A 16803-nucleotide genomic window follows, 5' to 3' on the forward strand; every position below is an offset into this window, starting at 1 on the left:
CGAGAGTGAATGGCTTTGGTGGGGACGATAAAGAACTTTTGACAGCATACCTCTACATTGACACGACTGAGAGTTCCACGTACCATGTAGTGACAGTAGACCCAGACTTACAGTATACTATGGTAATAGGGCGGGACTTAGAAGCCCTGTGGGACTGGTGGACAAAAGGAGAAGTGTCTGTTGATATAATGTGTATGGGAGGTAATGGTGTGAAAAGTCCGCCTCCTAAAGTTGACAGGCCTAAGTTAAACATGACCAGAGAGAACAGTGCGTCGGCCCCACTTACGGACATGATGTCACCTGACGGGTACCAGAGAGAGACTGATAGTGGTGTGATAATTAAAAAGAGTGGACCTGACACCCGAACAGAGAGCAACATGAACATTTCCCATGCGGTGGGGTGTGACACAGGTACCAGGCGTGACTGTAATATGTTATTGCCAGTAGCAACCACTAGGGCTGAAGACAGTGTTTGTCAGACAGAAGCACGAATCCAGTGTAATGACAGTTTGCCCCAGGTAGAAGCGCACCTACGAGACTTGGAGCAAGGGCGCGAAGAGATGTGTCAGCAGCTGGCGAGGGTGTGTCTGAAGGTGGCGAGTCTGGAAGTCGCCAACTCCGCGCAGGTGGAGCGGTTGCACCACCTAGAGTCCGAGCTCTTGGCAGGCAAAGCACTGAGACAAGTGACTGAGCACAGAGTGGATGAGCTGGAGAAGGAAGTCTCTGAGCTCAGAGGTCACCTGTCAGCGTGTAAAACCATGAACAAGACCCTGTTGGAAGATATGGAGGTGCTCAGAGAGGCCCAAGAGAAGTATCAACAGGAGATTCTCAGGAGAGAGGATGAGCGTCGCTTCCCGGCAGAGGAGCGAGATAAAGTTCTGCAAGAACTCAGTGGAGTAGGAAAAGGTCTTCTACGGGAGAAGTGGATTGGCGAAGACGTACAGCAGCCGTGCCCGCCTGATAGCAAGGCAGAACTGCCAAAGCCCATCTTGGAAAAGGGTCCTGAAGACTGTAAATCTCAGGAAGATGGTGAGCCAAGGGCTGCACAAGACAGTCATCCAATCGTGACAGATATCTTGAGGGAAGTGTCCGTAGGGAACCCAGAGCCATCTGTTCAGGATGAGAGCAAGTCCACGACCTTCAAGGTTGTAATTGAAGTACCAGAAGACATGCAGGAAGCCTGTGCTGAGGAAGGTGTGCATGAGGCCTTTAGGAAGGCTATAGAAGCATGTAGTGTGATCTGGGCACCAGAGACGAAGCAGCTGGTCATACTGTCATCTAAGGAAGTCACAAGGAAGCGGGTTACTATCCTGAGGGATATGCATCTACAATGCCTCCGCACAAGGCAGATGATCCTGTTGGGAAAAAAAGAAGCCGCTCGATGTCTAGAGTGTGCGAGGAAAGTTCAAAGTCAGCAGGGCATTGCAGAAGACATCATTCAAGTGCCCGGAGGTCTGGTGAGGAAAGTCATCGGAAGGTTTGGGAAAGTGATGCAGGACATGGTGAACAGGTCTGGCGTGATGAGAGTGAGGATTCCGGCTGATGACGAAGCCCAGGACAAGGATGAAGATGGGATGGTTCCATTCCTCATTGTTGGGTCCATGGAGAGCCTTGGGAATATCCGGATGCTCCTGGAGTATCGCGTGTCATACCTGAAAGAAGTAGAGCAGCTAAGACTTGAGAGGAAGCAGATCAGTAGAGAGCTGGAGGAAATGGAAAGAAGATGGCCGCCTCCTTCAACTCGCGGTATAGAAAGACAAAGAGGTTCACTTAAGACTGGAAGTCCTAAAGATGGAGATAAGAGAGTACATAGAGATAAATGGAAGGGCTGCTCTCGGGACCTTATAGACCTTAGGAGAAATGGCCAGCAGAGAGAGGACAGTAGGTGGCCTGATGGAAGAGGAAGTAGTGATGCCTCAGTTAGCTCAGAGCTGAGTGACCTAGGCAGGAGACCCTGTAGAAGACGTGGTGACAAAGAGTCAGTCCAGACAAGAGGTATGGGGGCAAGGGAGTCGCAACACCATACTGACCGCCAGGGATGCGGGTGGTCTGACGTGGGCCCATCTTTATCAAAGAACAAGACAGAGTCGGATAAGGGACGCCTACTGAAGAGTTCACTAGCAGGGCCTGACTTTGATAGACGATTTGACTGGCAGAGACGACCGAGAAGGATCTCTGGTCGAGTAATAGAAAGTGCCAAGCCCCACGGCTTTAGGCAGAGGAGGGGGATATGTGGTGTGACAGGTGATCGCGTGGTTAATGGGAGATATGTCACATGGAGGGATGCTCCCTGCGATGCAACCCGGAGTATTTTGCCTATAGTGTACATGAGCACTAAAGATGTCATTTAGTGCACTGGGTGCGGAATGTACTCCGTTTTGCCTGAAGATGTGTATGTTCAGGACCTGTGGTGAAGTCCTGACCATGTGACCAGCTCATGTGGTCCATACCTCACCTATGGGTGTGGTTACAGGGCTATGTAATTAAGGTGTTTGGCACATGTGAGGGAGACTGAGGAAGTCTGGCAGAGTGTGGACAGACTTCCATGTGTCCAGGTGCGACACTACAGAGAGTGGTCTGTGTTCCAAGGAAGGAGAAGCCTTCCTGTGTCTGCGGCTGCAGATAGAGCACTGCTCTGGACATTGCCCTGACCTGTGTGCACAGGACCTGAGGGAACACAGCCCAGCTAAGGACTGTTTATGTGCTGTCTCTGGTTTATGGAGTAATAAACCCTGTGAAATTTTAAAGGAACGTGCCTCATGTTTGACTCCCGCCGCACCTAAGCGAGTCCGAATCCTTAGTGTGTGTGTGTGTGTGTCTGTGTGTGTATGTAAGTCTGTGTGTGTGTGTATGTATGTGTGTATGTATGTGTGTATGTATGTCTGTGTGTGCATGTATGTGTGTCTGTTTGTGTGTATGTGTGTCTGTATGTCTGTGTGTATGTATGTCTGTGTGCATGTATGTATGTCTGTGTGTGTATGTATGTCTGTGTGTGTGTATGTCTGTATGCATGTGTGTATGTGTATGTATATGGCTGTATATATGTGTATGTCTGTGTGTGTGTATGTCTTTGTGTGTATGTATGTCTGTGTGTATGTCTGTGTTTGTGTATGTGTGTAAGTATCTGTGTATGTATGTCTGTGTGTGTATGTATGTGCGTATGACCGTGTGTATGTATGTCTGTGTGTGTATGTCTGTGTGTGTATGTATATGTGCATGTCTGTGTGTGTATGTCTGTGTGTATGTCTGTTTGTATGTGTGTATGTATGTATGTGTGTGTATGTATGTCTGTATATGTATGTCTGTATGTGTGTGTTTGTATGTGTGTGTGTGTGTATGTCTGTGTGTGTGTATGTCTGTGTGTGTGTATGTCTGTGTGTGTGTATGTCTGTGTGTGTATGTTTGTGTGTATGTCTGTGTATGTCTGTGTGTGTATCTATATGTCTGTATGTATGTGTGTATGTCTGTGTGTGTATGTATGTGTGCATGTGTATGTCCGTATGTCCGTGTGTATGTATGTCTGTGTGTGTATATGTGTGTATGTCTGTGTATGTATGTGTGTATGTCTGTGTGTATGTCTGTGTGTGTGTGTCTGTGTGTGTCTGTTTGTATGTGTATGTGTGTGTATGTCTGTATGTGTATGTGTTTGTATGTGTGTATGTGTGTGTGTGTCTAAGTCTGTGTGTATGTATGTGTGTATGTCTGTGTGTATGTAAGTCTGTGTGTATGTATGTGTGTATGTCTGTGTGTGTATGTGTGTATGTGTGTCTGTGTGTCTGTATGTATGTCTGTGTATGTATATGTGTGTATGTTTGTGTGTGTGTGTAGGTTAGCCTGCCCTGGAGGAGATGGGGACATGAGAAGACCGTGATGGGGAGAGGCCATGATGCCTGGGGTGATGGGAGAAGGCCATGAAGGGGTAATGGGAGATGGCCATGATGGGAGTGATGGGGAGAAGGCAATGATGGGAGTGATGGAGAGAAAGCATTGATGGGGTGATGGAGAAGGCAATGATGGGAAGAAGGGAGTGATGGGGAGAAGGTAATGATGGGGTGATGGAGTAGGCAATGATGGGAGTGATGGGGAGAAGGCAGTGATGGGGTGATGGAGAAGGCAATGATGGGAGTGATGGGGAGAAGGCAGTGATGGGGTGATGAGAAGGCAATGATGGGAGTGATGGGGAGAAGACAATGATGGGAGTGATGGGGCGAAGTGTTATGAATGAGTCACCGAAGGAGGAAAAAACAAAAATACAAGCTAAGTCCAGAAAACCGGAGAGGTTGGTAGCTATCGGATTGCAGACCCCTGATCCTATTCACCACAACTAACAGTAGCCGTGGGGGGTTACTACGGTGCCCTAGACCCCTCGTTCACAGCCGGAGAACTAAATAAGCCTAAAGAAAGAAAGGGGAAATCTAAACTGCCCCAGAGCAGACCCCAAAGCAATAGACAGCCCCCAACATGTACTGTCGGTGAAAAGCAGATGAAAACACAAACACAGAGAGAAAGACAGGTGAGCAAACGATGGGACCCAACTAACTAAATAGGAAAGGACAGAAAAGATGCTGGCTGCAATCCGCAAAAAACCCTACCAAAAATGTCCCAACCGTCTGATAGGGAAAAAGGCCCTGAAGTCGCTAGACTTCAAAATCACTATATCAGCACTCAGGTATATTCTGAAAACAGAGCAAAGAGATAAACTGATCAGAGACAAAAATGGAGCTCAGCCCGTCCCAACAAAGGCAGGCTGAACACAAAATACGAAGCAAAACAGACAAAATCTCATGGAAAAATAAGAGAGCAAAAACTTAGCTTTCAGTAGACAGGACTAATTGGTTGCAAGAGCTCAGAGCAGAAAGGATCACCAGCACCCCTGTAGGGCGTCAGCTGCCTTATATCCACTCAGTGATTCCGGGTGTCCAATCAGGCTCCACCTGTTCAGATGACAGGTTCTTCTCAACCCAATCAATTTCACTACCTCTCTTCACCAGCAGAGGGAGTTTATCAGACATCAATGGTGAAGGGGAAAATGAACTCACAACAGAAAAGGCAGTGATGGGGTGATGGAGAAGGCAATGATGAGAGTGATGGGGAGAAGACAATGATGGGAGTGATGGGAGAAGACAATGATGGGAGTGATGGGGAGAAGACAATGATGGGAGTGATGGGGTGATGGAGCAGGCAATGATGGGAGTGATGGGGTGATGGAGCAGGCAAGGATGGGGGTGATGGAGCAGGCAATGAAGGCAGTGATGGGGAGAAGGCAATGATGTAGCGATGGAGCAGGCAATGATGGGAGTGATGGGGAGAAGGCAATGATGGGGTGATGGAGCAGGCAATGATGGGAGTGATGGGGTGATGGAGCAGGCAAGGATGGGGGTGATGGAGAAGGCAATGATGGGAGTGATGGGGAGAAGGCAGTGATGGGGTGAAGGAGAAGGCAATGATGGGAGTGATGGGGAGAAGGCAATTGTAATGTTAAGTAAGATATGATTTTGCTGGGACATTCCAGAATCTTCCATACCTCTACCCTACAGATGAGAAATCTGCCTGTCACAGCTGCAAACCCCCCCATATTCACCCACAGCTCTGTGTCTCCTCTGCCTGCTTGAAATAGGACACCAGGCATTTCCTGTGACAGCAGCCCTCTCTCTCTCTTCCCCCCTCCCCCCACTGCACAGGCAGGGGAAAGAATGTCTTTGTTTGAGCCATGCGGGGAAAGCATATGAATAGTAGAAATTAAAGAAGCCTTGCGCGGACTCCGGTCGCGACAGAAAAATGAAACGGACATTTCTATCATATGCGCTGACCCGGCTTCACTACGGTGGCTCTTGCGAAGTTCTAGCACCCCCAGAAACGGGTTCCTTTGAGAAATGGGTTCCTTCTAAATTGTGTGTCATAACTACTGCACGTTTGGTTTTGAATTATTGTATTCAACGAACTACAAAGAATAATACCATGTGCTTGTTTATACGAGGTACCCTCTGCGTGATATGGTTATTATAAGTTTTGTATTCATATCGCTGGTCGGGATCGCTGGTACATCGCTAAGTGTGACAGTACCTTAACATCCCTAGACCGCCCCTTTCGTGATGTCACGGACCCAGATCTATAAGGCATTCCCTCCCTGGGGTTGATCAGATGAGCTGGAGGTTTTCATGCCTAAAGGACCCCCCAGATGCAGGGCGACATGTGGCTGCTGCCCATCCCCCTCCCCACATGGTAGCCTACAGTCCATCTAAGCAACTGTAAGTTTAATTTCTTTTGTTAATCCCATTTTATATTTACATTGTACAGATCTAATGTCTCAACTTTGTAAAAACTTTTATCTGTGTAATCACTGCCCCCCTTTTTGGGAATAAATCATAAACTTATTAGCTCAGTCTCCATGCTCTAAGAAATGAACTTATGCGCCTTTTAAGATAATTGCTACTAATTTGGGGGTTTGCTAAGGACCCTCTTAATTAACTACTTGATTAAGTGAATCATAGCTGGTGGCAGTGAAGTGTGATCTGGACCCGGGTACGGCTGGCTGTGACGGAAAGGGATTTTATAAGCTAATTGGCTGGCTGTGGCCAGAGCATTCATAATTCCCTCACTGCAGCGTGCCGGGTGGCCAGACCTCATTGAAGCAGCTGGCCGGTGACCAATTATCCCAGGTGTAGTTCCCTGACTGACCGGAGGGTAAGGGGGGCGCCGGAGAGCTGCGAGTTCCAAAGTGGAACTGAGAAAGTGGGATATACATAAATCCCCGCAGTTCGTGGAAGATTGTTAGCAGTGGTGGGGCATCCAAAATAACCCCCCTGCAATAAATTGTTAGGGCAAGATTAGCTTGCTGTTTTTTTTTGTCACGTGGTGCCAGCGGTGGGATAACTAAGATAAGCCCCCCTGCGCCTGTGATAGCCGTGTGTCGGCAATGCGTCGCATCCCTCCGTCCGTGTCATACCGGTGTCAGCGGTAGGGATCGTGACATATTGGTGGCAGCGGTGCGATAATCATAGAGCATTAGTGATCTGGTTTAAGCAATCATTCCTCTCACTAAAAACCTGCACGGTTCCTGCGGGGCCCTGCGTCACAGGTTTTGGAGAACAGACTCAGTGGTTATTAGTCCTGAGACATTTTTGTGTACTTGCAAGTATCCCCTCCCACCTCTTTGTTTTTCTTTTCTATCTATAATTTGGCAACCATGGCTATGATGAGAGCAGAGTGGTATAAGCAGCATAACAAGGACTCTCTTATTGCCCTTTGCGGGGTGTGGCTGTTCAACACCATGAACAAAAACAAAGCCCAACTGATCGCGGCTCTGGTGCAACGGGAAAATGCCCAGAGCGCCAGCGGACGCAGAAGCTGGCCCAAGTGACAATGGGGCTGCAGCAGAGGCTCCACTCCTGAGCACTGGCCCCACATACAATCCGGACAGATTGGACCCCTACCTGCAAGCGGCCTTGGACGAACTCCCCGCCGAAGACAGTGAAGAGCGGGTGAGGCTGATCCAGCTATACTGGCAGGAGGCCCAAGCCGAGCGGGAGGCCCAGAGAGCCGAAAGAGAGGCTGAGAGAGCCGAGCACCAAGCCCGGCGAGAGGCCCAGCAGCGGGAGGCCCAAGCTCCGAGAGACTACGAACTTGAGGTGCTCCGGCGGGGGGAGTACTCCCCACAGCCCGGAACAGTGAGCCCCACAGCGCCCAGAGTCCTAAACCCCGGCCAGAGCATTTTTCCATGATGGAAAAGGATGGGGACTTCGACACGTTTCTGCGGGCCTTTGAGAAAACCTGCAGACAGTATCAGTAGCCTACGGACCAATGGGCAAGGTACTTGACCCCAGGGCTAAAAGGCAAAGCCCTGGAGGCGTTTGTTTCTCTCCGGACAGAAGAAGATAACAACTATGACGCCATAAAGCAGGCCCTGATCGCCAAATACCGGCTGACACCTGAGGTATACCGAAAGAAGTTCCGGAACCTCCAACGTGGCCCACACGATAGTTATAGCGATGTGGTGCAAGGACTCAGGACCCACTTCGATCAGTGGATCAATGGACTGTCCGTTGTTTCCTCTGAGCTGCTGCGGGACCTGATGATCAAAGACCAGTTCCTGCATCTCTGCCCAGCTGAGGTCCGACAGTTCATCCTGGACCGAGAACCAACAAATGCAGACAAAGCAGTGCAGATTGCCGACAACTATGAGGCCAACCGGAAGCCAGAGATACGGAGGCCAGTCACCGCCAGCTGGAGAGGGGGTAAGCCTACAACCAACCCCAGTGCCCCAGCTAGCCATCCCTCCGGAGGCCCTGACCCTTTTGCCAAAACCAGGCCTACTACTGACAGTCGCCAGTGTTTCAACTGCAAGCGGACTGGTCATATCAGTGTCACCTGTCCGGAAATGCAGAAGACCCCCCTAGCCAAGGCCTCTGGGCCCAATGCCTCTGTTCTTTTGGTGGGAGGTGTGGTTGGGAGGATCGACGACAACGTTCAACACGTCCAGGTGGGGGCCCATTTTGCTACAGGCCTCAAGGACACCGGGGCTGAATGAACCCTCATCCGTCTTGGACTGGCGGCCCCTGAAGAGTTTGTTGAGGGGAAAACCCTGACTGTCACCGGGATCGGGGGTACCTGCTGTCCCTTGCCAGTGGCCCGGTTATTTCTTGATTGGGGTGCTGGGAGCGGGGTGAGGGAAGTGGGAGTGTCCGAAAACCTGCCCACGGATGTTTTATTGGGGACTGACTTGGGGAGGATGGTTGCATACTACGTCCCTGACACTCCTCCCCAACCTGATAATAAGGGTAACGTTAACCCCGATGATGATGATGGGAAACTGAATGTGTTACCTGCTAATGCCTTGATGAGTAATGATGCAATTAATAACCATTCTCTCCCCTGGAATGATGCTGATGGTGATGTAATTGTACCAAAGAAATCTGATAACCATTCTTTTCCTAGGAATGATGATGATAATGTATCTGTGCCGACTGAACCTGTTAACCATTTCTTTGAAATGGTAGATGTGTCCACAGGTACCAAAGTGCTCAGCCCCGTCACTCTGCGGAGTGAGACGGCTGAGGAACCCCTAACAGGAGCAAGCGTCGGTGCTCAAGGAAATGGGGAGGTGCATGGGAACCGTGAGGAAGGTGATGCCCTGCAACTGACCAGTGCCACCGAGGAATGTAACTGGCCCATGAGTAGCACTGCTCCTGAAGTGTTGGGGGTGGATGGGGAGGTAAAGCCCATAGCAGCGCCGACTGGTGCGTCTGTAGAAATCCCCAGGGAAGCAGCATGCATAGCAGCTGTCACGCGCAGTCAGAGTGCCCAGATCGCAGGTAGCGACCTGCCTTCAGGACCCTCTTCTGCTGCAGGAGAGACTGAACCAGAGGTGAACCCAGAGCAGGTTTCAGAGGGTCCCAGTGAGGAAGAGACCCTGACGTCATTTCTGGCAGCCTCCAGCCAGGAGTTCCAGGCCGCTCTGCACTCAGATGCAAGCCTGGAGAAATTGAGAAAAATGAGGATGAATAAACTCATGGAGATCAACATCCAACACTGCGGAGACACCATCACATGTTTCTCAACGCAGTGATTCTAGAGCAATGCCCCCATATGTAAACATGCAAAACACAAGCCGCAGAGACACCATCACATGTTCCTCAACACAAGCAATGACTAGCCAGGTATTTTCCCGGGAAGGAACAACCACGGGAAGAGCAGTCTCCAATGAAGGAAACCACCTATGCCAAAACATGGTATCCATCCACAGACAGCTGTTTTGGGGTATTGCCCCTCATCAGTGTGGAGTAGGAAACTGGCCAGTAGGAGCAATGCCTAGTAGAAGACTGTGAAAAATGAGAATGAACTCATGGAGATCAACATCCAACACTGCGGAGACACCATCACATATTTCTCAACGCAGTGATTCTAGAGCAATGCACCCATCCCTTTTGGGAAATATGTAAAACATGCAAAACACAAGCCGCGGAGACACCATCACGTTTCTCAACGCAAGCAATGACTAGCCAGGTCTTTCCCCGGGAAGGAACAACCACGGGTAGGGCAGTCTACAATGAAGGAAACCACCTATGCCAAAACATGGTATCCATCCACAGACAGCTGTTTAGGGGTATTGCCCCTCATCAGTGTGGAGTTGGAAACTGGCCAGTAGGAGCAATGCCTAGTAGAAGACTGTGAAAAATGAGGATGAATGAACTCATGGAGATCAACATCCAACACTGCGGAGACACCATCACGTTTCTCAACGCAGTGATTCTAGAGCAATGCCCCCATCCCTTATGGGAAATATGTAAAACATGCAAAACACAAGCCGCGGAGACACCATCACATGTTTCTCAACGCAAGCAATGACTAGCCAGGTCTTTCCCCGGGAAGGAACAACCACGGGAAGTGCAGTCTCCAATGAAGGAAACCACCTATGCCAAATAATGGTATCCATCCACAGACAGCTGTTTAGGGGTATTGCCCCTCATTAGTGTGGAGTAGGAAACTGGCCAGTAGGAGCAATGCCTAGTAGAAGACTGTGAAAAATGAGGATGAATGAACTCATGGAGATCAACATCCAACACTGCGGAAACACCATCACATGTTTCTCAACTTCCTGGAGATGCTGAAGGTGTTCCTCCCAGGTGGAACTGAAGATGGCAATGTTTCCCAGGTACGCCACCGCATACTCCTTCAGTCCCTGGAGCAGGTGGTTGACCATCCGTTGGAAAGTAGCAGGGGCATTTTTCATGCCGAAGGGCATGACTGCGGATTCATACAGTCCAAGGGGGGTGATAAAGGTGGATTTCTCCTGCGCCTCAGGGCTCAGGGGAATCTGCCAGTATCCCCGACTCAAATCCATGATGGATATGTATCTTGCTTTTGCCAACCGCTCAAGCAGATCCTCGATGAGCGGCATCGGGTGTGCATCAAAGGTTGTGATGGGGTTGAGCCCCCTGTAGTCCACACAGAACCGGGTGGTCCGATCCTTTTTAGGCACGAGGACTACAGGCGAGGTCCACATGCTTTTTGACCGTCGAATCACTCCCAGCTGTAACATCTCATTGATCTCTTGGCGCATGACCTATTGCACCTCCTCAGTGATCTCATACGGTGTTCGCCGTAGTGGGGCGTGATTCCCGGTGTTCACCTCATGAACCGCTAACTCCGTCCTCCCAGGTCGGTTGGTGAACACGGCCCGGAAAGTTTCCAGGGTGGCCAACAACTGCGACCGCTGGGGTACGGTTAACAAATCACTTATCTCCATGTCCTCAATGGACCCATAAGACCTTGCGCCTACCCCGAGCATGGTCAAGCGTGACCACTTAGGTGACCGGGTTGAGCTGTTGGTGGACGACGTATGGGCCTTCCCAGGCTGCCTGAAGCTTATCCGTTGGTACGGGGACCAGCACCCACACCTTTTGACCCACCTGGTAGGTCCGCTCCCGGGCGTTCTGGTCGTACCAGTGCTTCTGGTCAGCCTGAGCCTGAGGCATGTTGTCATGCACCAACTGCGTCAAGGTCTGCATCTTGTCACGGAAGCGCATGACATAATCCATGATGGACTCTTATCAACCCAAGGGGTCCCCAGACTCGCCTGCCATACAGGAGCTCGAAGGGGGAGAACCCCATATACCAGGAAGTGCTCAAACGTCTTCACCAGGCAGGCCTGACCATCAAGCCGGGAAAGTACCAGATGGGCATGAGCGAGGTCCACTACCTGGGGCACCGGGTAGGCGGGGGTTCCAGGAGTCCGGAACCAGAGAAAGTGGGGCACGGGCCTATGGGATGGAGGATGTGTGATGGGTATATGGGCACGGGACTATGGGATGGAGGATAATTATAATTTGCTATAACTAACCATAGTTAGTTACTATGCCCGGGCATCCGCACCGTCGCAGCTACAGCCATAAAATTTGGCACAGTCACACGTCTGGACCCCGAGAGCGTCCTAAGCTATGTTGTGAGGTGAAATTTTAACTCCGCGCGTTCCAATTCACCAAACAATTTTGCCCCTATCTACATAATGGGGAAAAAGTGTGTGTATCAAGCCCCGCCCGTCATTATGATGTCATAATGGTTGCCATGGCGACACTGATGTCATCATAAGTTGCAAGCCCCGCCGCCCATTATGATGTCATAATGGTTGACTATGGGATGGAGGTTGTGTGATGGGTATATGGGCACTGGACTATGAGATGGAGGATATGTATGACGGGTATATGGGCACTGGACTATGGGATGGAGGATGTTGCACGGGACTATGGGATGACGGATATGTATGATGGGTATATGGGCACGGGACTATGGGATGGAGGATATGTATGATGGGTATATGGGCATGGGACTATGAGATGAAGGATGTGTGATGGGTATATGGGCACTCGACTATGGGATGGCGAATATGTATGATGGGTATATGGGCATGGGACTATTGGATGGAGGATGTGTGATGGGTATATGGGCATGGGACTATGGGATGGAGGATGTGTGATGGGTATATGGGCACTCGACTATGGGATGAAGGATATGTATGATGGGTATATGGGCACGGACCTATGGGATCGTGGATATGTATGATGGGTATATGGGCACGGGACTACGGGATGGAGGATAATTATAATTTGCTATAACTAACCACAGTTAGTTACTATGCCCGGGCAGCACCGGGCTCTTCAGCTAGTATATATATGCTAGCTGAAGAGCCCGGCGCTGCCCGGGCATAGTAACTAACTGTGGTTAGTTATAGCAAATTATAATTATCCTCCATCCCATAGTCCAGTGCCCATATACCCATCACACATCCTCCATCCCATAGGCCCATCATACATATCATCCATCCCACATCCTCCATCCCATAGTCCCGTGCCCATATACCCGTCATACATATCCACCATCCCATAGTCCCGTGCCCATATACCCGTCATACGTATCCTCCATCCCATAGTCCAGTGCCCATATACCCATCACACATCCTCTAGTCCATAGTCAACCATTATGACATCATAATGAGCGGCGGGGCTTGCAACCTATGATGACATCAGTCGCCATGGCAACCATTGTGACATCATAATGAGGGGCGGGGCTTGACGCGCACACTTTTTCCCCCAGTATGTAGATAGGGGCAAAATTGTTTGGTGAATTGGAACGCGCGGGGTTAAAATTTCACCTCACAACATAGCTTAGGACACTCTCGGGGTCCAGACGTGTGACTGTGCCAAGTTTTGTGGCTGTAGCTGCGACGGTGCGGATGCCTATCCCGGACATACAAACATACACACATACATACACACATACACACTTTGAGCTTTATATATTAGATATATATACACACACAGACACATTTCTTGCACAGGGGCCTCAAACTGTCAGTGTCCGCCCCTGCTGATGCCTTATCCAAGTTGAAACATGCTAAACCTGGGCGAAATAGGGATGAAGCGTTAGAAGATGAGGAGATCTCCAGGTTCCTAGACCCCGCCAGGACGATGGTGGCTACGCAGTACCAGGTGCAAGCTTTGACTTGGGAAGGCATCTTGGGGCAATCCCAGGATGAGTGGGTCCAGTTGCAAAAAGAAGATAGAGTATCTCTCACTCTCAGAGCAAGTTCACTATCTCCGGAAACTCTGCGGATTCTTTGACAATGGGAATACCTTCAGATGAAGAATGGATTGCTGTATAGGAAAGTGCAGCTTCAGAAAGAGCTGGTGCCAACGCTGTTGCTCGAGATAGCCACCGAGGCACACAAAAAAGGAGCTCACTTTGGGTAGGAAAAGACTTTTCAGTGGTTACAGCGGTTTGTTTATCATCCTCGACTGAAGGTTGTAGTGGAAAAGGCTTGTATGCTATGCCGGACATGTGAATTGACTAAACCAACGGAGCAGAGAGCCCCCTTACAAACTATTGTGACGTCCATCCACCTGGAACTGCTAATGATAGACTTTCTGTCCATCGGGCCGGCCCATCAGGGGTATGAATATTGTTTGGTAATGGTGGACAACTTCACAAAGCTTGCCTTCGTGACTCCAACCTGAGATCAGACCACGGAGTCAGCTGTACATGCCATCTGCAAATATTTAATTCAAGTCTATCGCTGCCCAAAGCGAATCCATTCTGACCAGGGACCCTGGTTATTAGGAAAAATGATGGAGGAGTTGCATCGTATGTTCCAAATTGAGAAGTCCCGCACCACGCCGTATCACCCTCAGGGGAACGGTGCCTGTGAACGGTTCAACCGGACACTAATTCAAATGTTGAGGACCCTGGAGGAGGACCGGAAAGTCCGATGGCCTGAGTATGTATCAGAATTAGTATGGGTTTACAACAATCAAGTGCACCGAACAACTGGTTATACTCCCTATACCCTCTTATTTGGCCTTGCAGGGAATGGTATCACTGAGCTGGAGTTGGATTCAGAAGAGCACTACCCGCAGACCTTGCATCAGCTGGTAGAGACCAGACTTCGAGAGTTGGAACATGCTGAGAAGACTCAGCCGCGGTGGACAGATCTCCAGGCCGGGGACCGTGTCTTAGTGCGGGAAAGACGTCTTCGTGACTAACTGGAAATAAAGTGGGAAAGGCACTCATATCGGGTCAAGCGACGAGTCAGCTCTGAAGGGCCTGTGTATGAGATTCAACCTGAGGAAGTTCTCCTATTCAGATAGTTCATTGGAATATGCTTCAGGCGGGTCTATCAAAATATTCTGTTCAAGTGGCAAAGGTAACAGAAACTCTCGAAAAAGCTCCCACGGTAGTAGAAGAAGAAGAAGAAAGTTCTGAATGACTGCCCGAGGATGTGTAGGAGGGTGGACTAATGCATGGACCAGTCTGGGTGTAAAATATATATACAGTTAGGTCCATATATATTTGGACAGAGACAACATTTTTCTAATTTTGGTTCTAGACATTACCACAATGTATTTTAAACAAAACAATTCAGATGCAGTTGAAGTTCAGACTTTCAGCTTTCATTAGAGGGTATCCACATTAAAATTGGATGAAGGGTTTAGGAGTTTCAGCTCCTTAACATGTGCCACCCTGTTTTTAAAGGGACCAAAAGTAATTGGACAGATTAAATAATTGTAAATAAAATGTTCATTTCTAGTACTTGGTTGAAAAGCCTTTGTTGGCAATGACTGACTGAAGTCTTGAACTCATGGACATCACCAGACGCTGTTTCTCCTCCTTTTTGATGCTCTGCCAGGCCTTCACTGCGGTGGTTTTCAGTTGCTGTTTGTTTGTGGGCCTTTCTGCCTGAAGTTTAGTCTCTAACAAGTGAAATGCATGGTCAATTGGGTTGAGATCAGGTGACTGACTTGGCCATTCAAGAATATTCCACTTCTTTGCTTTATTAAACTCCTGGTTTGCTTTGGCTTTATGTTTTGGGTCATTAGCCTTCTGTAGTATGAAACGACGACCAATCAGTTTGGCTGCATTTGGTTGGATCCGAGCACAGTATGGCTCTAAATATCTCAGAATTCATTCGGCTGCTTCTGTACTGTGTGACATCATCAATAAACACTAGTGACCCAGTGCCACTGGCAGCCATGCATGCCCAAGCTATCACACTGCCTCCGCCGTGTTTTACAGATGATGTGGAATGCTTTGGATCATGAGCTGTACCGCCATACTTTTCTTTTTCCATCATTCTGGTGTAGGGACTGGTGGCAGGCTGGGGCGGAGGGTAGCGTGCTGTGGTATTTAGGTGTGGCTGGTAGGCGGCGGAGGTGTGCTGTACTCACAGGAATGGGGGGGTGACCCGCTTCTTGTCGTCGACAGGCACGAGACAGAGGCAGGAATTGTATTCAACAGGTTTGCTTTTATTGGTCGCCCTCACGATGACCAGAACAAAACACGATAGATGTTTCACACTGTTATCCTCCTGCAGACAGACCCGGGTACCTTCACTTGTACACTTTCTCCGTCAGGCATACTTCGTGGCTCTATCCGCCGTGGCTGCCCTAGGCCAATCCACCACGGCGTTTCACCTTACAAAGTCCACCAATAATCCAGGTCCTCACAGGCCGTCTCTGCCTGTGACCAATGTCCTATAGGGTCACCCCCCATGACCGTTTCCACTGTCCAAAGTCTCTGAGGGGTCTCCTTTGTGTGACAGACTCTCCTATCCTGTGAGCTCCCCTGGCTGACTGAAGCTTATAGAAGCTTACCTCAGTATTTATTCAGACAGACCAGGTAGCCCCACCCTCTGTCACCTGACAGTCACCTCTGCCCAATCAGAGTCACCTTGACCTCTGGCAGTTATGTAACACTCAAATGACAGTTACATAATCACTGCCATCGGTGCTCTCTAGTGACCTCTGATGGGCAGTCTGCCACATCACACCCTCTGTCAATCTCTCTGTCTCCACTACAGACAGAACCGTACCCAGCTCAACCTCCCCACATTCTCCCTTCCTTTGACCATTGTCGTCCTCGACAACTGCGTCACGGGGATGAAAGTGGTGACAGTATCTGGTACTGACATGGTCGTCACCTGGGTAACACATACCTCTCTGCATCACACAGACTTCTGTGTCACACAAACCTTTGGTCACACAGACCCTCTTGTCACACAGTCTTCCCTGCGTCACAGAGTTTCCCGGTCCATTTTGCCTTCTCTCTGTCCCGTCGTCCTTTCAGCTTAACATCATCAGGGTCGGCATATTCCACGTACCCGGGACCTGCTGAATACACATTTTCATTTTTCAAATAACATTTCTAACTCACTATACATATTACACATAGGTTCGACATACATTACTTCTTGATGGGTACAACATTTACCCTCTTCTTTGCAACATTCTACATTAAGTAGCATACTATGCTTAA

At 49.4% G+C, this 16803-nt stretch overlaps 1 protein-coding gene across 1 annotated transcript; it reads left to right on the forward strand.

Moving 5' to 3' along the window:
* Positions 1-344: 344 nt before the first annotated feature.
* LOC141052948 (fragile X messenger ribonucleoprotein 1 homolog) lies at positions 345-2097 on the forward strand. Its single transcript, XM_073550288.1, has 2 exons — positions 345-1764; positions 1980-2097. Exons 1-2 carry the CDS (start codon positions 378-380, stop codon positions 2027-2029), a joined length of 1437 nt encoding a protein of 478 aa, XP_073406389.1. The 5' UTR covers positions 345-377; the 3' UTR covers positions 2030-2097.
* Positions 2098-16803: the final 14706 nt, after the last annotated feature.

Source organism: Dendrobates tinctorius, unplaced genomic scaffold (genome assembly GCF_039654945.1).
Source record: "Dendrobates tinctorius isolate UK_male_01 unplaced genomic scaffold, ASM3965494v1 ptg000164l, whole genome shotgun sequence".
Lineage (NCBI taxonomy): Eukaryota > Metazoa > Chordata > Amphibia > Anura > Dendrobatidae > Dendrobates > Dendrobates tinctorius.